The sequence below is a fragment of the Equus caballus genome, chromosome 17 (genome assembly GCF_041296265.1).
Source record: "Equus caballus isolate H_3958 breed thoroughbred chromosome 17, TB-T2T, whole genome shotgun sequence".
Taxonomy (NCBI): Eukaryota; Metazoa; Chordata; class Mammalia; order Perissodactyla; family Equidae; genus Equus; species Equus caballus.
This window is the reverse complement of record NC_091700.1, coordinates 85,888,119-85,911,620: the sequence shown is the minus strand read 5'-3', so window position 1 is coordinate 85,911,620 and position 23,502 is coordinate 85,888,119. Positions and strand designations below refer to the sequence as shown.

At 40.5% G+C, this 23,502-nt stretch overlaps 1 protein-coding gene across 15 annotated transcripts in view; it reads left to right on the top strand.

The window, feature by feature from the left end:
* Positions 1 to 23,502, top strand: part of DZIP1 (DAZ interacting zinc finger protein 1) — a 56,386-nt gene that overhangs the window by 6,193 nt on the left and 26,691 nt on the right. For all 15 annotated transcript variants that reach the window (XM_014732153.3, XM_070240401.1, XM_014732155.3 and 12 more), the window contains exons 6-10: positions 5,270 to 5,354; positions 8,189 to 8,313; positions 10,949 to 11,110; positions 14,000 to 14,137; positions 16,117 to 16,179. In XM_014732153.3, the coding sequence (XP_014587639.1) occupies positions 5,270 to 5,354; positions 8,189 to 8,313; positions 10,949 to 11,110; positions 14,000 to 14,137; positions 16,117 to 16,179 (573 nt within the window). The remainder of the gene's footprint in view (positions 1 to 5,269; positions 5,355 to 8,188; positions 8,314 to 10,948; positions 11,111 to 13,999; positions 14,138 to 16,116; positions 16,180 to 23,502) is intronic.

Here is a 23,502-nt window from a genome sequence, read left to right as displayed (position 1 = left end):
AGAGTAGAGAACCTCCATCTCACTTCATTTTGGTAAAGGAATCCTTACTGAGTTCTCATGTTAATTCCATTATACTAAATGTGTTTCATTTTTTAATGATTTTGAATGGAAGTTGTATTAAGACATTTACCTGTTTTACACAGCATATAATTTACATGTAGTCTACATTCTTAAACTAAGTATACTGAACATAATTCAACATATTCTATTCCTGGGGTTGTCATAGAAAGAACATCAGATTCCTTTCTATGAATAGTTAATAGTACCTAACTTTTCTCAATTCATGTCACTTCTTTTCTTTTCTAAAAATGCTTTATGGGATTCTCCTTCAAAATAGAAGTTTATATCATTCGTCTGTATATCAAATTCATATACACGTATTTATCATAGATATATATAAAACTGTCTTTTTAAGAAAATGTAAAGGGTTTTAGAGGATACCTTTTCAAAGCATTTTTTAAAAGTCTTGTAATTATTTTATTAATGGGGAAATTTGATTCCAGGTTATATAGAATTCCTTCGTGTCATCCTGAAAGGGAACTTTATTATTTCTAAGGTAGTCTTTGTGCAATAAATAGGATTCCTGCACCTCCTGCTACTACTCGCTATGAAGAATGATCTGACTTTTATTAAGTTTCTAGTTCCTGTAAGATATATTATCAAGTACCTTTTAATCCCAGTGATGATAGATCAGATAGTGTTGGCTTTGGGGGCTGACAGACCAAGCTGTTCGTGTTTCAATAATCCATTCATTTTTTTTTTAACTGACTAGTATTCCAGGGTGTACATGTATCAGAGTTTGTTAACCTTTCACCTTTGAAGGATATCTTGCCTGGTTCCAGTATTTGGCTGTAAAATACTGGAAATAATAAATAATGCTGATATGAACATTCATGTGCAGGTTTTCGTGTGAACTTAAGGTATTTCTTTTTTAGAGCAATTTTAGGTTCACAGCAAAATTGAGGGAAAGATACAGAAAGTTCTCGTATACCTCCCTGCCCCCACACATGCATAACTTCCCCCATTATCAACATCCCCCACGAGAGTGGGGCATTTATTACAATTGATAAACCTTCATTGACACATCAGAATTACCTAAAGTGCATAGTTTACATTAGGGTTCACTGTTGGTGTTGTATATTCCATGAGCTTGGACAGATGTTTAATGACATTGTATCCATCATTACGGTATCATACAGACTATTTTCACTGCCCTAAAAATCCTCTGTGCTCCATTTATTTATTGCTGCCTCCCACAACCCCTGGCAACCACTGATCTTTTTACCACCTCTCCTTAGTTTTGCCTTTTCCACAATGTCATATAGTTGGAATCATACAGGATGTAGCCTTTTCAGATTGGTTTATTTCACTTAGTAATATGCATTTAAGGTTCTTCCATGTCTGTTCATGGGATGATAGCTCATTTCTATTTTAGTGTTGAATAATATTCCATTGTCTGGATGGACCACAGTTTATTTATCCATTCACCTACAGAAGAACATCTTGTTTGATTCCAAGCTTTGGAAATTATGAATAAAGCTGCTATAAACATCCATGTGCAGGTTTTTGTGTAGACAAAAGTTTTTAATTCCTTTGGGTAAATGCCAAGGAGTATGATTGCTGGATTATATGGTAAGAGTATGTTTAGTTTTGTAAGACATGCAAAAGTGGCTGTACCATTCTGCATTTCCCACCAGCAGTGAATGACAGTTCCTGTTACTCTACATCCTCGCCAACATTTGGTGTTGTCAGTGCTGTGTATTTTGGCCATTCTGGTAGGTGTGTAGTGATATCTCATTGTTTTAATCTGCATTTCCCTGATGACATACTATGTGGAGCATCTTTTCATATGCTTATTGGCCATCTGTATAGCTCATTTGCTCAGGTGTCTGTTAAGGTCTTCAGTCCATTTTATAGTTGGGTTGTTTTTTATCTTTTGGTTAAGTTTTAAGAATTCTTTGTGTATTTTGGATAAGAACCCGTTATCAGTTGTGTGATTTGCAAATATTTTCTCTCAGTCTCTGGCTTTTGTATTCCTTCTCTTTACATAGTTTTTTACAGAGCAGAAGTTTTTAATTTTAATGAAGTCCTGCTTATCAATTATTTCTTTCGTGGATCCTGTCTTTGGTGTTGTAGCTAAAAAGACATCGCCTTAAGTGACATTATCTAGGTTTTCTCCTTTGTTGTTTTCTAGGATTTTTATAGTTTTGCATTTTACATTTTGGTCTGTGATCCATTTTGAGTTAGATTTTTTGAAGGCTATAAGGTCTGTATCTATATTGATTTTTTTTTTTTGCATATGGATGTCCAGTTATTCCAGCACCATTGTTGAAGAGACTATCTTTGTTTCATTGTATTGCTTCTGCTTCTTTGTCAAAAATTAGTTGAGTGTAGTTATATGGGTTTGTTTCTGGGCTTTCTGTTCTGTTTCTGTTCCATTTATCTATTTGTCTGTTCTTTAGCTGTTACCACACTGTCTTGATTACTGTATCTTATGGAAAGTCTTAGAGTCAGGTAGTGTCAGTCTTCCAACCTTGTCCTTCTTCAGTATTGTGTTGGCTATGTGCGCCTTCTGGCCTTCTGTATACACTTCTGAATCAGTTTGTCAATATTCACAAAATAGCTTGATGAGATTTTGATTGGGATTGCATTGATCATTATAGATCAAATTGGGAAGAACTGACATCTTGACAATGTTGAATCTTCCTATTCATTAGCATAGATACCCATTTGTTTAGTTTTTATTTGATTTTGTTCATCAGAATTTCATAGCTTTCCTTATATAGATCTTGGACATATTTTGTTAGATTTATACCTAATTATTTCATTTTAGGGAGTGCTGATGTAAGTGGTGTTGTGTTTTTAATTTCAAATTCCACTTGTTCATTGCTGGGCTATAGGAAAGCAATTGACTTTTGTGTATAAAGCTTCTATTCTGCAACTTTGCTATACCTGGTTAATAGTTCCAGGAGTTTTTTGTCAATTGTTTTGGATTTTCTACATAGACAATCATGTTGTCTGCAAACAAAGACAGTTCTCCTACCTCCTTCCCAGTCTGTATACCTTTTATTTCATTTTCTTGCCTTATTGCATTACTGAGGACTTCAGTACAATGTTGAAAAGCAGTGTGAGAGGCATATCCTTACCTTGTACCTGATCATAGTGGGCAAGCTTCAAGTTTCTCACCACTAAGAGTAATATTAGCTGTAGGTTTTTGTAGATAGTCTTTTCCAAGTTGAGAAAGTTCACCTCTGCTCTGGAGTTTTTAACTCTCAGACTTGTCATCCACTCTGAGCCTCCAGCAATTTGTCAATTACAATTCCGATTTCTCCTCCCTAGCGCTGGTTCCCACTCTGGTGCATCTCTGCTCCAGTAAGCCATGACTCCCTGTGTTTACCTGTCTGTCTCTCAAGGTTAGGGGCAGAGCTTTGCTCTATGTCCTCCCCTCTCTTACAGATCCAAGAAGAACTGTTGATTTTTCAATCTGTTCAGCTTTTTACTTGTTAGGAGGAAGTGGTACTTTCCAAGCCCTTTACATGTGGCTTCAGAAACTGAAAGTCTCTTAGCTTTGTTTTGGTATCTTTTGTCATACAGAAGTTTTTTCCTTTTGATGTAGTTAAAATGCCAGTCTTTTCTTGTTGGAATAGGAACCCCTTCTTACCGTGATCTCATGACTCTTCTGTATTATTCAAATAGTTAAAATATATATTTTCCATTTTTAGAAATTAGAAGTTACATTTTTCCAGATGTCCTCATCCTTTCCTTTCTCCAGTGCTGTGCATAGTGCTAGAGCCTGCACTTACATCTGAGTCAGTGTGGGCGGTCCCTAAAGTACTGTGAGGGAACCAGAGCTGTTGTCATGAGCAGAGAAGGCTGAAAAGATGCCTTAAAGAGTCTCTGAAATGCAATGCCGAGAAATATACCATAATGATAGTTTTCTAGGAAACTAGAACCTGCAGTGCTGATACAATTATACTGATTAAGAGGAAGGCAATACAGGGAATGGAAGAACATGTAAATGGCACCGTGGAAATGAAACAGCAAAATCCAAACTGAGAGAAACTCTGAAGGACGAATGTTCGGTTTCTTTAGCAAAAGAATTCCCAGGAAAAAAGAGAGATGGAGGGGAAATCTAAGAACTAAAAGAAAATTAGGGTATCAGCCTTATTTGCATCCTGATTCAAAACAAACAAACTATAAAAATTTCTTTTAAGACAATGTGGGAAATACTGGGGAAAAAAATAAATGGTTGGATATTTGTTGATATTGAGGAATTAATTTTCATATATTTAAAGGTGGAATAATCATATTATAATTGTGTTAAAAGAAAAGTCTTTATCTTTTAGAGATAGATTCTGAAATATTGACCAATGAAATATATAAATCCAGGATTTACTTCAGAATAATCCAGGGGTGAGGATATAGATGAAACAAGTTGAATTTTTGCTTAAGGTCTGAATCAGCATTAAAGTGAAAAAAGAAACATATTGGTGGACTTGATTTTGTTTTTCCCCTCAGTAAATTCATTTTAGTAGGTCAGATATTTCCAAGCATTTGTTCAATCATTTAGTAATGCTGAGCTCTGGAAATAAAGCTTGAATAAGATAGAGTCCATGCTCTCAGGAAGCTGACATTCTAGAACCTGGAGGGATTGGGCTGGGCACAATAAACAAGTAAATAAATGTGAAAATATTAACTGTGATCTGTACAATGATGAAAATGAGACAACGTGATGGGACAGTGACTGGTGGGAGGATCATCTGGGAAGATCTTCCGAGGACGTGTTGCTCATCTCCAGTGTGGAAGATGCTCCATAAACGACATCAGAGTCAACAAGGAGCCAGCCAGGGGGAGATCTGGGAAAGATTCTGGCAGGGGATGAGCTCATGCAAAGCCTCTGAGGTTGGCCTACTTGAGGGACAGAAAGAAGGCTAGCGTGGCTGGAGTGTCCTGCACAAGTTGGTGGACAGTCCTGAACAAGGCTGGGACCCACCAGTCTAACCAGAGCAGCATCACGGGCTCCAGAAACTAGCAGGAAGGTCTGCTTTAACTGTCCAGAGATGCTTTTCACTGCCTTGTGCTCAGTTTGGGAGGAATACCCTGGTTTTATATTTGTCTTTTTAGTCATGCTGTCAGTATCATTGGCCAGGACAGTATCTTTTAGGAGAAAGCCCCAAGAGGCACTGCTTCCGGTACCCAAATTTTGATTGAAATTAGGTGGAAGGAGAGTCATTACAGACACTTGAATTTGCTGTGCTCTCCGTTTCAGTGCCATTTTTGTGACAAGGCCTTTATGAACCAAGCTTTTCTACAGAGTCATATCCAGCGTCGCCACCCTGAAGATTCTCACCTGGGTAAGTGATGGGCTCAACTTCAAAGAGCTCTTTTCTTTCTGGTACCTTTTTCTTTTTTTCAGTGAGACATGGTCCAGTGTATCTCTCAATCCTTTTAAAAGAAAGCGTCGTAGTCCTCCTTCATTCGTTAAGTAAACGTTGAGCCCCTGCTCTTTGCCGTGTACCGCACTAGGGGCTGGGGGTACAGCCACAAGTGAAACAGACCGAGTCCTGTTCTCCCGAGTCTTACATTCTAGAACAGGAGGGGCGGAGGAGACATGCTTAAGCAAATGAATGAGGGATTTTTTCAAATGGTGGCAAATGCAACAAAGAAAATAAAGCAGGAGAATGAGATGGAGAGTGACTCCAGGTGGTCAGCCAAGGCCTCACTAAGGAGGCGATATTTGATCAGAGACCAGAATGATGAGGAGGTTCCAGCCTGGGGAAAATCTGGGAAATGAATATCCCAGGCAAGGGGAACTCTGCTTGTGGGGAGTGTGACGGGAGCAGATAGAAGGTTGGTGGAGTAGAGAGAGCAAGGCAGTGGTGTGTGATGATGTTAGAAAGGAAGGGGCCAGCTCACATGGGGCCTTGAATGCTCTAGCTAGCATTGTGGGTGTTTTTATAAGCATAATGGGAAGCCACTGGAAGGTTTTAAGTAGGAAGGACATAGTCTAATTTCTACCTTAAAATGACCTCTTTAGCTGGAGGTGGAGAATAGACTGTAGGGGTAATGGTGGAAGCAGGTGGGAGAGTAAGGAGGCTGCAAGAGTAGCCCAGGTAAGAGAAGATGGCAGCCAGACCAGGATGCTACCAGGGAAGATGAGAGAAGTGAAGATGGAGAGGATATATTCCAGAGACAGAGCCCACAAAGATATGACAGCATAAGAGGAAGAGATGAAGCAAAGATGGTCCTAAGTTATTGTCCTATATGTTTGGGTGGATAGTGGTGACATTTACCAAGATGGGGACCTAGGAGTGGAAAGCAGATTGAGGGAGGAAGGAGAATGGAGAGATTCTGTTGGCTGTGGGTAAACTTAAGTCACACATACAATCACCATGCAGGTGGAGATGCTCAAGGTCTGGAGGTCAAGGTAGAGGCCAAGGCTGGAGATATAAACCTGGAAGTCATTAGCAGAGCGTGGCTGGATGAGATCACCTAGACAGAGAAGAGAAGATGGCTGAGTGCCATCCCCGAGGCTCTCCCAACACTAGGAGCTCACGAGGAGCAGCAGAGGAGTGAGAAATAGCAGTTATGGAGGCACGAGGGAAACAGGAGTGTGTTGTCATAGAAACCTAGGGAAGTAAGTGTTTCAAGAAGGAGGCAGTGGTCAGTTGTATCAAATGTTCCCGAGGCGCAAAGTAAAGATGAAGACTGAGAATTGACCATTATTGTCACCGTGGCTGTTGGTGACCTTGACATGGCAGCTTCATTGTATTGGTGGGGATAAAAGCCCCACTGGAATGAGCTGAGCTGAGAATCAGGCAAGGAGTTGGTCATGTTGATTACAGACATTTCTTTCAGTATCGTTTACTAGAAAGGAAAGCAGAGACACGAGGCGTTACCTGGAGGGAAATGTGGGACCAAGGGAAAATTTCTGCATTTTTGATGTGGGAGATACTAAGATGTGTTTGGGTGCTGATGTGAAATAACCAATGTGTTGAGAGGGAAATTGAAGAAGCAAGCGAGGAGAGAGGTTCTATGGCTTACCAAGGAACCAGATTTCCTACTGTCTAAATGTTCTCAAAAGCAAAGAATGCAAAGTTTGTTTCCCCAGGAGCAGATCAAAGCATTCTGCAGGTCGCTGCAGATCTTAAGTGTTTTCAGTATCTAAACGTGTGTACTTCCAGCTTGTTACTCAGTGCTTGCTTTCCCCTCCCTTTTGGGCCGGTCTGTTTCCATTCCTACCTATTTCAGGTAAGTAGATTTGTTTAGGAAATTGCTAAGCTTTGTATAAACAATATAAACAGCATAAAATTCCATTTATAAGCCATGGACCACTGATACAGTTTAGCAATATATTGGAGAAATTGGAAAGATTTAATATTTTAATTAATCTACCATTCTTCAGTGTGAAACTGACCTTCTTTCTCTTCTGTTTCAGTATCTTATTCTATCTCATACTCATTTCAGAGAGTATTTCAGACTCTGAAATGAGTATTATTTCTTCAGGTCATCTTTGAGATTCTGACTTTCTACTTTGGTTTCCATACCTTTCATGTCTACACTCACAGACACATGTATATCCATTCAGTCATGTGTACATCTGCATGTAAGTACATGTACATAAGTATTCTTCCCTTCACTTGTTGCTTCCTTTTACAACTTTTCAGTACTTCGTTTTTGCCCAGTGACAGGTTATGGCCCGAGTTTGCAATCTGAATGCCAGCCTCTGCTTGTCTTAGCACTGATGGGGTTCTCAAGAGAGTTTGGTGGGATGCAGAAGGATGGTGACCGTAGAGATTTCACTATGGTGGTACCTACAATGGAAGCCCTTGCTTACCTTCTCTGATTGGGACAGGCATTGAAGAAGAGCCCAGAGTGCCCTTGAGTCAAAGAAATCAGAATTATTCTTGTCACCATTATTGCTCCCTGAATGGGCTCTCACACTGTCCCTATAGGATACCCAACACAGTGGCTGAAAGAATCTGCTAAGAATAATTCAGCGCCCAATAATACAAAGGGCTGCAAATAAACACTAAAGAGCAAAAATTGGCCCACGTGTCATGAAAAAAGTAATAATATCCCAAGTAAGAGGCATTTACTTTGTTTTATCAGTAGGACTATACCCCATAAGTTTTCAGATGGGTTTCATAAGAGGCGGTATTTTAACAAGATATTTCTGTTGCAACAGAGTATAAGAAAACGGCACAGACTGATAAGCTCCAGAATGAGATTGACATGTTGAAGGAGCAGCTTCAGCTCACCAAGTCTCAGCTGGAGGCTGCACAGCACGCCCATGCAGTCAGATTCTCTAAGGTACAATACCCAATTCCGAAACAACAGTATGTTGGGAGAATTGGTGTTGATTCCTTTTAAATGTTTGATAGAATTCACCAGTGAAGCCATCTGGTCCTGGCTTTACTTTGTTGAGAAGGTTTTGACTACTGATTCGATCTTCTTACTCGTTATTGATCCATTCAGATTTTCTGTTTCTTCATGATTCAGTCTTGGTAGGTTGTATGTTTCTAAGAATTTATGCATTCTTCTAGATTATCCAATTTGTTGGCTTATAATTGTTCATAGTAGTCTCTTATGATCCTTTGTATTTCTGTGGTATCAGTTGTAATGTTGCTTCTTTCAATTATAATTTTATTTGAATTTTCTCCTTTTTTTTTTCTTGGTTATGCTAGCTAGAGGTTTGTCAAATTTTTTTATCTTTTCAAAACACCAGCTCTTAGTTTCATTGGTATTTTCTATTGTTTTCTTATTCTCTATTTCATTTATTTCTGTTCTAATCTTTATTATGTTTTTCCTTCTGCTAACTTTGGACTTAGTTTGTTCTTGTTTTCTAGTTCCTTGAGGTGTTATGTTAGGTTGTTTATTTGAGATCTTTCTTTTTTCTTAATGTAAGGATTTCTAGCTGTAAGGCTTTTGCTTAGAACTGCTTTTGCTGCATCCCGTAAGTTTTGGTATGTTGTGTTTCCATTTTTGTTTGTCTCAATATGCTTTTCTTTTCTTTTTTTTTTGAGGAAGATTGGCCCTGAGCTAACATCTGCCACCAATCCTCCTCTTTTTTGCTGAGGAAGACTGGCCCTGAGCCAATATCCATGCCCATCTTCCTCTCCTTTATCTCTGAGACACCTGCTACAGCATGGCTTGACAAGCGGTGCATAGGTCCGCACCCAGGATCCAAACTGGTGAACCCCGGGCTGCCGAAGCAGAATGTGCAAACTTAGCCGCTGCGCCACTGGGCTGGCCTCTCAATATAATTTTTTGATTTGATTTCCTTTTTGATTTCTTCTTTTATCCATTGGTTGTTCAGGAGTGTGTTGTTTAATTTTCACATGTTTTTGAATTTTCCTCCAGTCACTGATTGCTAGCATCATACCATTGTGATCAGAAAAGATATTTGATAGAATTTCAGTCTTCTTGAGTTTATTAAGACTTATTTTGTGACCTAACATATAATCTGTCCTGGAGAATATTCCATGTGCACTTGAAAAGAGTGTGTATTCAGCTGCTGTTGGATGGGATTTTCTGTGTATATCTGTTAGGTCAATTTGGTCTATAGTGTTATTCAGATCCTCTGTTTGCTAATTTTTTTGAATGTGGATATATTGCTGTTTATTTCTCCTATTAGTTCTGTTAGTGTTTACTTTATAGATATAGGTGATCCAATGTTAGATGCATAAATAAATATTTATGATTCTTATATCTTCTTGATGAATTGATCCCTTTATCATTATATGATCTTCTTTGTGTCTTGAGATTTTTTTTTTCTTTCTTTCTTTCTTTTTTTTTTGGTGGGGAAGATTGGCCCTGAGCTAACATCTGTTGCCAATCCTCCTCTTTTGCTTGAGGAAGATTTTCCCTGAGCTAACATCTGTGCCAGTCTTCTTCTATTTTGTTTGTGGGACATTGCCACAGCATGGCTTGGTGAGTGGTATGTAGGTTCGTACCCGGGATCCAAACTCAGAAACCCTGGTCTGCTGAAGCAGAGCACATGAACTTAACCACTACACCACTGGGCTGGTCCTGAGATCTTTCTTTTTTAATGTAGGCATTTATAGCTATAAATTTCCTTCTAAGCCCTGATTTGGCTGCTTCCCTTTTGTGGTATGTTGTGTTTTCAATTTCACTCATCTCAGAGTATTTTCTGTTTTCCCTCGTGAGTTTTCTTTGACCCATTGGTTGTTTAAGAATATGTTGTTTAATTTTCGTGTACTTGTGAATTTTCCAGTTTTCCTTCTGTTATTGATTTCTGGCTTCATTCCCTTGTGGTTGGAGAAGATACTTTGCATGATTTCAGTCTTTTTAAATTGATTGAGATTCATTTGATGGCCTAATATGTGGTCTATCCTAGTAACTCTTCTGTGTGCATTTAACAAGAATGCTCATTCTGCTGCTGTTGGGTACAGTGTTCTGTATATGTTTGTTAGGTCAAGTTTATTCATAGTGTTACTCAAGTCCCCAGTTAGGTAAAAACACAAAGGTCATCAAGAAATCAAAGACTGATCAACTAGACCTTGAATTTAGCTTATATAAATATGAATTTGTGTTTTTTGGGGATGAGATGGGGCTACTCTACCCAAGCTGCTATAGTATCCAGAAAGATTCTTCTGCTCAATAGCCTTTTTCTTTTAAAGTATGTTTGTGTCTTGTATGCATTGCATATCTACTATACAAGTTCACAGATCACAGAACCCTTGAGACTTTGGGGCTCTGTGTTTGTATTTTAAGGGATGTAAGGACAAAAAATGCTGTGTGCTGTCTTTGGTTTGGAAAAATCCTTGTGCACAGATCTGCCATTATATGAAGTGTTATTGCAAGCCTAACTGAAATGTACAGTACTAGCTGACACTTTTGAGGTGAAGCTATGTCTGTTTATTTAAGATTTTGCATATTTGCTTCATATCAGAACTTATAAAGCCACGTCTTAAAATAATTTCAGGAATATGAAATGCAGAAGACAAAAGAGGAAGAATTTCTGAAGTTATTTGATAGGTGGAAAGAAGAAGAAAAGGAGAAGCTAGTTGATGAAATGGAAAAAGTCAAGGAGATGTTTATGAAGGAGTTTAAAGAATTAACTTCTAAGAATTCGGCATTAGAATACGTAAGTATTAAACCTAGAAGTCCTCGTAGTATTGGTAGAGTTGTTGCCTTGAGAGGTAGTGTTAGAATGGCGTTATGGCCAGAGGATCCAGAAGTTCTTTATCATGCCCTGGCCAACAGCCCTGAGAGTCTTGGGCACTCAAGGCGTATGGAAGACAGAGCAAGTCAGAAAAGTGGTTTCATTGAGAGTGGGAGCCTTGGTCCCAAACCCCAGTTCAGAACATTTGATACATTTGGTTGGATCACAGAAGAGGGTCCCCCCTTCCTCAGCTGGTTAGCATTTGATAGCCTTGAACTATAAACCCCTCCCTGAGTTTTGGAACTTTCCAGAAAAGCTGACACAGACACCAATGTGGGAGGCGAAGGAAGCCGACCCAAAAAGACAGAGGAAGAACCTTTGCCAGGCCCGTGTCTCAAACCCAGACCTGGCTGGTGAGGAGGACAGGGGGTCTGAGTGAGCAGGATGTGGCTAAATAATAAGCCCCCCTTCCCTATGGGAGCAGCCTTGGCGCACACTGGCTCGGTCACACGCTTGGACGATAGGCAGAGACACGCCTCGCTGGGCTGGGACCTTAACCTCGGTGAGCTCCCTCCTCAGAAAGTGGCCGGTCAGTGTTCTCCAGCTAAGAGTTAACTGAGCTCACAGGGCAGCTCAGTCCTGAGTCCTTTTCCTTGGGGAAAAGGAAGCAAAGAAGGCGAGGGAAGATCCTTGAGCTCCCTCTAGGGGCCAACACGTCTTAGAAACTAAAATAGAGGGATAGTTTTGGAATACTGCTGAGATCCTTCTCTAGAATGCCTAGAACTCTCCCATAGGGCTTAGCAAACCACGACCTGTGCACCAAATCCGGCATACCACCTGCTTTTGTGCAGCCTGAGAGCTGAGAAAGGTTTTTGCATTTCTAAATAGTTGAAAAAAGTCAAAAGAAGAATATTTCGCAAGATGCGAAAATCCCTAGGCAGTGATAATTTCTCTGTCCACAGTTTCTTTTACCACGGGGCCTCTCTTGAACTCATATCTGTGGCACCTTCTCAAAGTAGGCTGCCATATTCCCCACAGTAGTGAATTTTGATGGTAACCAATTTAAGACTGCCTTCTTACGTCTTCCCCATCAAGGCCACACATTTTTTTTCCCTCATGATAAGCTGCCAATTACAGTTCTTTTGCCCGAGATTCCTTCTATGGTCCTGCTCCCTGCTCTCTGCCCCAGGATCATTGTGGAATAGGACGTTCCCCCACAAAGGACTTTCTTTTTTTTTTTACTACTCCTTTTTTTTTTAAACAGCTTTGAGATATAGTTCGCATACCGTACAATTCATCCACTTAAAGTGTACAATTCGGTGGTTTTTAGCATGTTCACAGAGTTGTGCAGCCATCATCACAGTCATTTTAGAACATTTCATCACCCCAAGAAGAGACCTTGTACCCGTTAGCCCTCACTCCCCACCTCCCTCCCTCCCACCCAGGGCCCCGACAACCGCGGATCTGCTTTCTCTCTCTATGGGTCTGCCTGTTCTGGACATTTCCTATAAATTGAGTCATACGATATGTGATCTTTTGTGAGTGGCTTCTCTCACTTACTGTGTTTTCAAGATTCATCCATGTCGTAGCATGCATTAGTATCTCGTTCTTTTTCTATTGCCGAATGATGTTCCATTGTGTGGATATGCCATATTTTATTTGTCCACTCATCAGTTGATGGACATTTGGGTTGTTTGCCGTTTTTGGCTATAGAGGGTTTTTAGAAATTATTAATAATAGACTTTATTTTTTGGAATAGTTTTAGATTTACAGAAAAATTGAACAAACAGTACAGAAAGTTTCATATAAACTTCCCTTTCCTACCCTGTTCAGAGTTTTACATGTTACTGACATCTTAAACTAGTGTGGTACATTTGTTACAATTAATGAACCAATTAATTAAAGCCCATCCTTTATTCTAATTTCTTTAGCTTTTACCTGATGTTCTTTTTCTGCTCCAGGATCCCGTCCAGGGTAGGATACCACATTACGTTTAGTTGTCATGTCTTCCTAGGCTCTTCTTGTCTGTGACAGTTTCTCAGACTGTTTTTGATGACCTGGACGATTTTGAGGAGTACTTGACAGGCATATTGTAGGAGGCCCCTCTATTGGAATTTATCTGATATTTTTCTGGTGGGTAGACTGGGTTTATGGGTTTGGGGAGAAAGGAAGACCTCAGAGATAAAGTGCCATTTTCATCACATCATATGAAGGGTCATCCATCTCCATGGTTGATGACTGTTGATGTGGACCTTGATCACCTGGCTGAGGTAGTGTTTGTCAGGTTTCTCCATTGAAAAGTTACTTTTCCCCCTCATTTCCTACTGTACTCTTTGAAAGGAAGGCACTTTGAAAGGAAGGCAGCCCAGACTTAAGCAGTGGGGAACTCTGCTCCCTGACCCTTTTGTTTTTGACGGTAATGTAGGACTTTCTGTGCTTTTTTGAGGGTGTTTACCACCAGTAACTTGGGACTAACATGCAAGCAAAGGGTAAAATTTAAACGTTGTGTCCCTAATGGGTTCACGGATGTGGTCCCTGGATGATGCTGGCCTCGTCACTAAGTTATCTTGAGGACCAGCTCCACCCAGTCCCTCTGTTTCTGGCAACTGTTACCTGCCCACCAAATTTCTTAAGACTCGTTGTCTAAGATTAGAAAGTTAGGTTTTCTTTCCCATTTTCATCCTGTGCACGTTCTTTTATTGGAAGAAACAAAAAAGGAAAACCACTGGCAAGAAGGCAGAGAAGCAGGAGGAGCGTCCACTGGGAGAGTCAGGTTTAAAACGTGGCTGCATGCTCTCCAGTTTTAGTCTCTGTTTCAGTCTTATAAAAGTATGAACATTTGTACTGGTGATTTTGAATTTTATTTTATAGCAATTGTCCGAAATCCAGAAGTCCAATATGCAGATCAAGTCTAACATAGGCACGTTAAAAGATGCACATGAGTTTAAAGAGGAGCGTCCTCAGTATCCCCAGGATTTCCAAAATGTGATGCAACTTCTTGATAGTCAGGTATGTAAAAGTGGGCAATAACTGCAGTAGATGCCTAGTTTGTCTTAGTGAAGTAATTTACAGCAAGCATCATTTGCAGAAAAAGTGTTTGTCTCTTTCAGTGACCATGAAGGTGACTAATTCTGTTTTTCTTATCTCCTAATACATGTATAATTCATAATGGGTGTTCATTAGATGCTTGTTGATTGACTAATCGATGTGAATACAGAACAGTTGGCAAAATTGTTTCATTTTTTCCTAATATCTGTTCAAATGGGTTAGTATTACCTTAGTATTTATTTTTCATATTTCAGATGTAGATCCCACTTTCAAAAGGCATAGAAAGGCATATAGAAGCACTAACTTTTTTTAGAGCTTAAATACGCAGCTGTATTGGCGAACTGATGATCTTTTATAATTATCAAGCATAATTACAATCATTTGTAGGGGAACCACTGTAATTAGCTCAGTCTTCATCCTTGCTATTTTAGTTACGCTAGTTTAGGGGAACATTTTTTTTTTCCAGGAAACAATAGAGATTAAAGCTTAGGAATGCAGGATTTAGGAAAAAAGCAGTTGTATATCATTAAAAAAATAAATGTGGGGGCCGGCTCGGTGGCACAGCGGTTAAGTTCACATGTTCCGCTTTGGCGGCCCGGCATTTGCTGGTTCAGATCCCGGGTGTGGACATGGCACTGCTTGGCAAGCCAGGCTGTGGTAGGCGTCCCACGTATAAAGTAGAGGAAGATGGGCACAGATGGTAGCTTAGGGCCAGTCTTCCTCAGCAGAAAGAGGATGATTGACAGCAGATGTTAGCTCAGGGTTAATCTTCCTCAAAAAAAAGAAAAAATAAAAAAGTAAATCTGTTTTGAAATAGGGACTCCTGCCACTGCTTCTTGCTTTGCTGCTCAGGTCTTGACTTCCCCCAAAACCTACCTTCTGCATTGCAACCAGGCTGACCACGTCACTTTCCTGTCTAAAATCCTTCAATGGCTCCCCATTTTTCACAGAACAAAGTCTAGAACCCTTAACGAGCATTCAGAGTCCCTGAGGATCTGGACCCTATTTCATCTCCCGCCTTTCTTTGCTTTACCGCGACTCTCCCAGTAGCACCAAACAGTTCATGGTTCCCAGAACATGGCATCTGTTTTCTACTTTTGTTCTTTCGACTTTCTTTATCACACACCTCCCAGTTTTCAGGACCTGTCGCTTATTCAGCTGGGATGGCACTTCTTCTGGAGAGTTCTCCTGGACCTCAGGGTTCTTGGATTTCTGTAGTCCCACAAGCGGGACCTGATCACATACACATTATGTGGAATTCTCTCCTGTTATGTCCACTTTCCTCCTGTACAGGGCAGGGCTTGTCTCTTAGTCCTTTCCTCGCCCACCAGGCTGCCAAGCAATGTGCCTGGTATGTGGTAGGGGACCAGGAATTGTGTCCTGAACTGAACTGTTGACAGTTGCTCCCAGCAGGCTGGTCTTCCATGGACCGAAGGGCCCAGTTATAAAATCCTGAGGTCTCACCTAAATTTCTTCTGTTTCCCTCCTGTGAGCTGTGCCGTCAGTTCAGAACCCATGGACTCAGAAACCTTGGGGTTTCCTTGCAGCTTCTTAGGTTGGCAAGTTGGCACCGATTTTTGAAAATAACGTTTTATTGGAAACACAGCCATGCCCATTCATTTAGGTATTACCTATGGCTGTTCTCCTACTACCAGTGGTAGTGACCGAGTCATCTGGCCCCGGGAGCCTAAAATATTTACTATCAGCCCCTTAACAGAAAATGCTTGCTGACCCTGCCTTAGAGTAGAAGATTAAAACCGAGTGCAAATGGGTTTAAACATTTTAGAATATATATATTCTAAAAGATGCCTGCTAAAATTTCACCAAATAGACAATTGGGGTTCATAGGTACCCAATAAAAAGGAAGCTTCCCTTTTGAGTAGATGTAAATTTCATTATTACAGTTTCACATAAATTCCTCTTGTTTTGCTGTTTCCTAGGAAAGCAAGTGGACAGCTCGGGTTCAAGCTCTTCATCAAGAACACAAGAAAGAGAAGGGTCGGGTAAGATAAGAAACTGGTGGCCTATTAGTGGCTCATTTTTGAAAAGAATATTTGCTTTTTGATCACAATAAAGGTAGTATTTGTCCACTTAATAAAATTTGTGGAGAAATGTGCAACAAAAATTAAAATCACTTACAGTTCCAATACCAGAGGTAACCACCGCTCCAACTTTGTTACAATTTCTTTCAGTCTTTTTTCTATGCTGTAAATATTACATTATGTTTAGAAATCTGTGTTTAGAAATTCATACCATATAGTCTTACAAATTTTGAATTATGCTTTATATCTATAATTTTATATACTTTTCACTTGGTATATCATAAAAATTTTCCTATGTGTTAAAATATTCTTCAAAATCATGATTTTTTTAATTAATTTATTTTTTAAAATTTTATTTATATATTTATTTTTGGATGTACATCATAATACATTTCAAATTCTGTGTACATTACATCATGTTCACCACCCGAAAACTAATTATAGTCCATCCCCTCACATGTGAGCCTAATCACCCCTTTTGCCACCCCCCCATTCACCTATGGTAACCACCAATCTTGTCGTTGTTTTTATCTTCTACTTATGAGTGAGATCATACGGTATTTGACTTTCTCCCTCTGACTTATTTCACTCAGCATAATACTTATCCTCAAGGTCCATCCATGTTGTCACAAATGGCTGGATTTCATCATTTCTTATGGCTGAGTAATATTCTATCGTGTATAAATACCACATCTTCTTTATCCATTCATCCCTTGATGGGCACCTAGGTTGCTTCCATGTTTTGGCTAGCGTGTATAATGCTGCAATGAACATAGGGGTGCAAGTATCTTTATGCCTTTGCGTTTTCAAGTTCTTTGGATAAATGCCCAGCAGTGGGATAGCTGGATCATATGGTAGATCTATCCTTAATTTTCTGAGGATACTCCATACTGCATTCCATAGTGGTTGCACCAGTTTGCACTCCCACCAGCAATGAACAAGGGTTCCCTTCTCTCCACATCCTTTCCAACATTTGTTGTTTCCTGTCTTGTTAATTATAGTCATTCTGACTGGAGTGAGGTGATACCTCATTGTAGTTTTGGTTTGCATTTCCCTGATAGCTAATGATGTTGAGCATCTTTTCGTATGCCTGTTGGCCATCCGTATATCTTCTTTGGAGAAATCTCTGTTCAGATCTTTTGCCCATTTTCTAATTGGATTGTTGGTCTTTTTGTTGTTGAGCTGTATGAGTTCTTTGTATATTTTGGATATTAACCCCTCATCTGATATATGGTTTGCAAATATCTTCTCCCAATTGTTAGGTTGTCTTTTCGTTTTGTTGATGGTTTCTTTTGCTGTGCAGAAGCTTTTTAGTTTGATGTAGTCCATTTGTCCATTTTTTCTTTTGTTTCCCTTGCCTAGTCAGACATGGGACTTGAAACTATGCTGCTCAGACCGATGTCAAAGAGCGCACTGCCTGTGTTTTCTTCTAGAAGTTTCATGGTTTCGGGTCTTACATTCAAGTCTTTAATCCATTTTGAGTTGATTTTTGTGCATGGTATAAAGGAATGGTCCACTTTTGTTCTTTTGCATGTGGCTGTCCAGTTTTCCCAACACCATTTATTGAAGAGACTCTCCTTTCTCCATCGTATGCTCTCGGCTCCCTTGTCGAATATTAGCTGTCCATAAACTTGTGGGTTTACTTCTGGGCTCTCGATTCTGTTCCATTCATCTGTGTGTCTGTTTTTGTGCCAGTATCATGCTGTTTTGGTTACTATGGCTTTGTAGTATATTGTGAAATCAGGGAGTGTGATACCTCCAGCTTTGTTCTTTTTTCTCAGGAAGACTTTAGCTCTTCAGGGTCTTTTGTTGTTCCATATAAATTTTAGGAACCTTTGTTCTATTTCTGTGAAAAGTGTTGTTGGAACTTTGATAGGGATTGCATTGAATCTATAGATCGCTTTAGGAAGTATGGACATTTTAACTATGTTAATTCTTCCAATCCAAGAGCATGGAATATCTTTCCATTTCTTTGTGTCTTCTTCGATTTCTTTCAACAATGTTTTATAGTTTTCGGTGCACAGATCTTTCACCTCTTTGGTAAAGTGTGTTCCTAGGTATTTTATTCTTTTTGTTGCAATTGTAAATGGCCACACGATGATCTTATCTATAGATGTATCATAAGTTATTCAATCATCTCTCCACTGTTGAATACATATTTCTAAATTTTTCACTTGGAGTGGCAATCTAAATAATTTTTAAATAAAGGCAAGGATTGTTCACATTAAAATCATTTTGATGAAAACAAAATTTAATTATAACGCTAATTCCCTTTCAGCTGAGTACATCAGAAACTTAAGTGTTAAAGTGATTTTACGCTGATGCAAAACGTCTAAGGTAGATTTGAGATCTTTTTCTCTAGGAAGAATTCTGTTTGTTTTTTTACTCTCAGTTGTATGTGTTTTGTAGCCCTTTGTGTATCCTTGTGTCTTAGTCTGTTCCGGCTGCTGTAACAAAATACCATAGACCAGGTGGCTTATGAAGAACAGAAATGTGTTTCTCATAGTTCTGGTGCTCTAGGGACTAAACAGGGAGAGATTATTAAAGTGGAGTGGTGGCTCTATGTAGGGATAATGCCCATGTTTATTTCTCCAGCCTAAACCACCCTCCTGAGCTCCAGAGGACAGAGCCAGCTTTGTACTTGACATCTCCACTGGCTTCTTATGTGTAGCATGTCTAAAAGAAGTTCTTGGGTTTGTTCCTAGATGTGTATTTCTTTTGGTTAATGGCATCCGAGTGCACTGAGATGCACGCCTTGGTTCCCCTCTCTCTCCCTCAGTCCCCAGTTAGGCTCTGCGTAGGTGCTGCCGTGTTTGTCATATCCACATGCTTCCGTACATTTCCATTGCTTCCATCCTCCACCAAACCCCTACCATGTCTAAAGGGCCCCATAACTGGTCTCTCAATTCCAACCTTCCCCCTTCCTAATCTGCTCTCTGCAGAGCAGACAAAATAATCTGGCTGCTGGCCACCACTGCAGCCTTGTCCTGATCCTCTCTCTCTGAACCTACTCTGTCTAGCTACAGTGGCTCTCTGGTAATTTATAGAACATGTGGCCTTCTTCTCTTTTTACACATGGGTTTAGCTGCTGGGAGGTCCTTCCACTTGCTCGTCACGTGGCTGGCTTCTTTCTCTCTGATTTGGTTTTCTCTGCTATATAGCAAATTACCACAAATTTATTATCTTACAGTTTCCGAGGGGCAGGTGTCCAGGCACAGCTTGGCAGGTCGTCTGCCCAGGGTCTCATTAGCTGCATTCAAGGTGTCAGCCAGTCTCTACTGTCATCTGGGGCTCAGGGTCCTCCCAAGCTCGTTTAGGTTACTGGCAGTACAGTCACGCGCCACTTGACAATGGGGATAAGTTCTGAGAAATGTATCATTAGGCAATTTTGTCATTGTGTGAACATCACAGAGTGTACTTACACAAACCTAGATGGTACAGCCTATTACGTACCTAGGTTCTATGGTACTAATCTCATGGGACCACCATCTTATATGTGGTCCATCGTTGACTGAATTGTTGTGTGGCTCATGACTGTACGCAGTTCCTTATGGAGACCCTCATCTCCTCGGGGCTGCTCCTTCCTGTAGGCGGTTCACAACCTGGCTGCTGACTTCAAGGCTGGTGGGAGAGCTCCCTCCTGCTTTGATCCTTCCCCTTCAAGAAAGGCCTAGAACTTCTTTTAAAGGGCTCACCTTAATAAGAGAGGCTCATGCATGGTAATCTCCCTTTCCATGAACTCAGAGTCAGTGGATTAGGGACTTTCACTGCATCTGTAAAGTCCCTTCACCTTTGCTGTATTCTGTTGGTTAGAAGCACCTCATAGATTCCACCCAACCTGTGTCTCAGTCTGCTCGGGCTGCTATAACAAAATGCCACAGAGGGGGTGGCTGAAACGACAGATATTTGTTTCTCACAGTTCTCGAGGCTGGGAAGTTCCACAGTCTGGGTGCTGGCCAATTCAGTTTCTGGTGTGAGCCCTCTTGCACATGGGTGCCTTCTCACTGTGTCCTCACATGGCTAGGAGAGAGTGAAAGAGAGAGGAAGCTCTGGTTTCTTATAAGGGCAGCAATTCCATCCTGAGGAGCCTACTTCCATGACTTCATCTCAATCTAATCACCTCCCAAAGGCCCCATCTCCTAACAGCATCACATTAGGGATTAGGGCTTCAACCTGTGGGTTTAGGGGGAAAAAAAAATTAAGTCCATAACCCCAAGGGGAAGGGATTATAAGGGCATGTACTTTAGGGGGTGCAAACTTGAGGGCCTTTTTAGAGTTCTGCCTACCAAACCCTCCTCAGCCTTGATTTACAAGTCACCTGAGACCACTCCATCTAAGAAGATGGTCCCCTCCCTGTGTTATTTTCATCATTTCACTAGGGTACCTCTGATCACTATTTTAAATAGTTCATCTGCTGATTTGTTTATTTGTTTGTTATCTGTCTCTCCAACCAGATCACTAGTCCTTTGAGGAAGGGACTCTACCTATTTAGTTCTCCATTGTATTCCCAACATCCAATAATGTGCCTAAATTGTGGTTGGCACTCATTAAGTATTTGCTGAATGAATGTGAAAGGTCACTAGCCGGCCAACAAAGGGGATCTTTCAGCCTTGTTTTTATGGTTTGAGAAATGCTCTCATAGGGTTCAGAAGAGCAGGGTTAAAAGAGCCATCCATCAGTATGAGCACGAGGACGGTATTTGAACCCAGGCCTTCTCAACCACTGGGCCGCGCTGTCTCCCTCACTGCCCAGCTCAGCTGACAGGCTTTAGGCACTTAGCCAGCTGGAGAGGAGACTAGGCAGTGACAACTTAGACTGGCTGCTTTTCTGTAAGAACACTCTATCTTTCCTTTGAGATGCTCTAGGTAGTAGTTCCTAACTAGGGACACACTTCAGATTGACTGAGGCTCTTTTCCAGATTCTGGTTCTGTAGGTAAGTCTGGGACATGCATATTTTTTGGGAAAAAAAACCTAGAGAATTCTGTTTGGGATCCATAGTTTGAACCACTGCCCTTAGATAATTTGAAGTTCCTACTCCTGTTGTTCAAGGCATCTTATAGCCTTGGTATTTAGGGACAGATTCAGGCTTCCTTATTAATAGGGGGTGATTTTTAACCCTTGCTCCTTTAAAGCCCCTTGTGTTCCAGGCAGTTGGGAAAATGTCAGTAGCTTTCCAGCTGCTGTAGAAGGCAAGGTGCAGAGTGTCACGCTTGGCCACTGCAAGTGGTGAGAGAAAGACTGACTGTTGGTGGTTCGGAGGAAGGAGGAGAGGCCTTTCCCAGTTCTCAGTGAGCTGCCTCACCCCTGGCATTGGGATTGTGGAGGTTTTGTCCCGCCACTAGGCTATGCTGCTCCCTTGTCTATGGGTCTTACTTGTTCAGAAGCTGCTTGCTTCTTCCTTCATTTCTCTTAAACCCTAACAGAGAGGTGAATTCAATCAGGTTTAGTAATCTCTACCTGAGACCTAGCTATTAATTATTCCACATGATTGGTGCCTACTGTTCCTACAATGCACATATTGTATTTCTCTGTTTAAGGGAAGTTGCATTTGCCAACTTTTTATTGCTTTACCTAGCTTCTTGGCAGTCTTTTTTTTTTTTTTTTTTAAATAACATTGGTAGGAGTTCAAAGGGAGTCAGAGATAAATGATGGCATGCCCTTTTGACCCAATGGAAGACTCTTCAGAGCTTGGGAGGTTGTAGAATGGTCACATAATGAAAGGAAAGGAGGAAGGGGTGATGTCGACTGGTAGAGAAAAAAGCATAGAACTTGAAATGGTAGAAGGTTGTAAGAAATGGACTGAAGGGGTACAAACCTTTGAAATAATTTCTGGCTATCCCTTGCTTATACCCTTAGATCCTCTCTCAGTGAACTCTTTTCTGTGTCTTTCTGGTCTGTTCTCAACGTCAATGTCAAAATAATGCTATCCGTTAGTTTTTCCTATGTCCCCTTTCTTCCTGGGCCCCAGAATGATCCTAACGTTGATCCTCAACCTCCACGCAGAATCATGGACATCTTTCCTGGCCTTTCCTTCTGTTTTCTGGCTCAGCGTTTCCCAAACTGCTTTTGGGGCATTCTTCCAGTGGTCTGTAAAAATGTGGGGAAAGTTTTTGACCATGTCCTTCTTGGCGGAGAGCCTTAATATCCACTAGGATGTGAAAGGTTCTTTTTAGTCCTCACTCAGGAAATCTTTTCGAGTTGCTTCAACCCAGTGTTTATCCAGCCTCATCTGAGCACAGAGCTCTTTAGAGGGGGCACCCTGCAGCATATTGGTGGACAGCATTAACTTGTTGTTGTTGTTGTTATTGTTTGTTTTTTAATATAATTAGACTATTTTTTAGAGCAGTTTTAGGTTCCACAGCAACATTGAGCATAAGGTAGAGAGAGTTCCCAAATACCCCCTTCCCCCTCCCCTATGCACAGCCTCCCCCACTGTCAACATCCCACACCAGAGAGGTACATTTGTTACAGTCTGTGAACTTAGATTATCACGCAAAGTCCAAAGTTTACTTTAGGGTTTGCTCTTGGTGTTGGACATTCTGTCACTTTGGACAAATGTGTAATAACATGTATCCACCATTGTAGCATCATACAGAATAGTTTTGCTGCCCTAAAAATTCTCCGTGCTCCGCCTGTTCATCCGTCCCTCCACGCTAACCTCTAATCTTTTTCTTGCCTCCTTAGTTTTGCCTTTTCCAGAATGTCGTATAGTTGAAATCATACAGAGTATAGCCTTTCAGATTGGTTTCTTTCACTTAGCAATTTACACTGAAGTTTCCTCCAAGTATTTTCGTGGCTTGACAGCTCATTTCTTTTCAGTGCTGAATGATATTGCACTGTCTGGATGTACCAGGTTATTTATACATTCACCTACTGAAGGGCATCTTGGCTGCTTCTAAGCTTTGGTAATTAGAAATAAAGCTGCTGTAAACATCCATGTGCAGGTTTTTGTGTAAACATAACTTTTCAGCTCATTTGGGTAAATGCCAAGGAGTTCAGTTGCTGTATTGAATGGTAAGAGTCTGTTTAGTTTTTTAAGAAATTGCCAAACTTCCAAGGTGGTGTCCAAGTCTTGCAAGGTGGCTGCACCGTTTTGCATTCCCACCAGCAGTGTTTCACAGTTCCTGTTGCCGCACATCCTGATCAGCATTTTGTGTTGTCCATGTCCCAGGTTTTAGCCATTCTAATAGGTACATTGCTATTACTTATTGATTTGGTGATTTATTTCTTTAAGTCCTGGGGGCCACTTGATTGTTTGCAAGTATTATTTATTAATATCTTTCA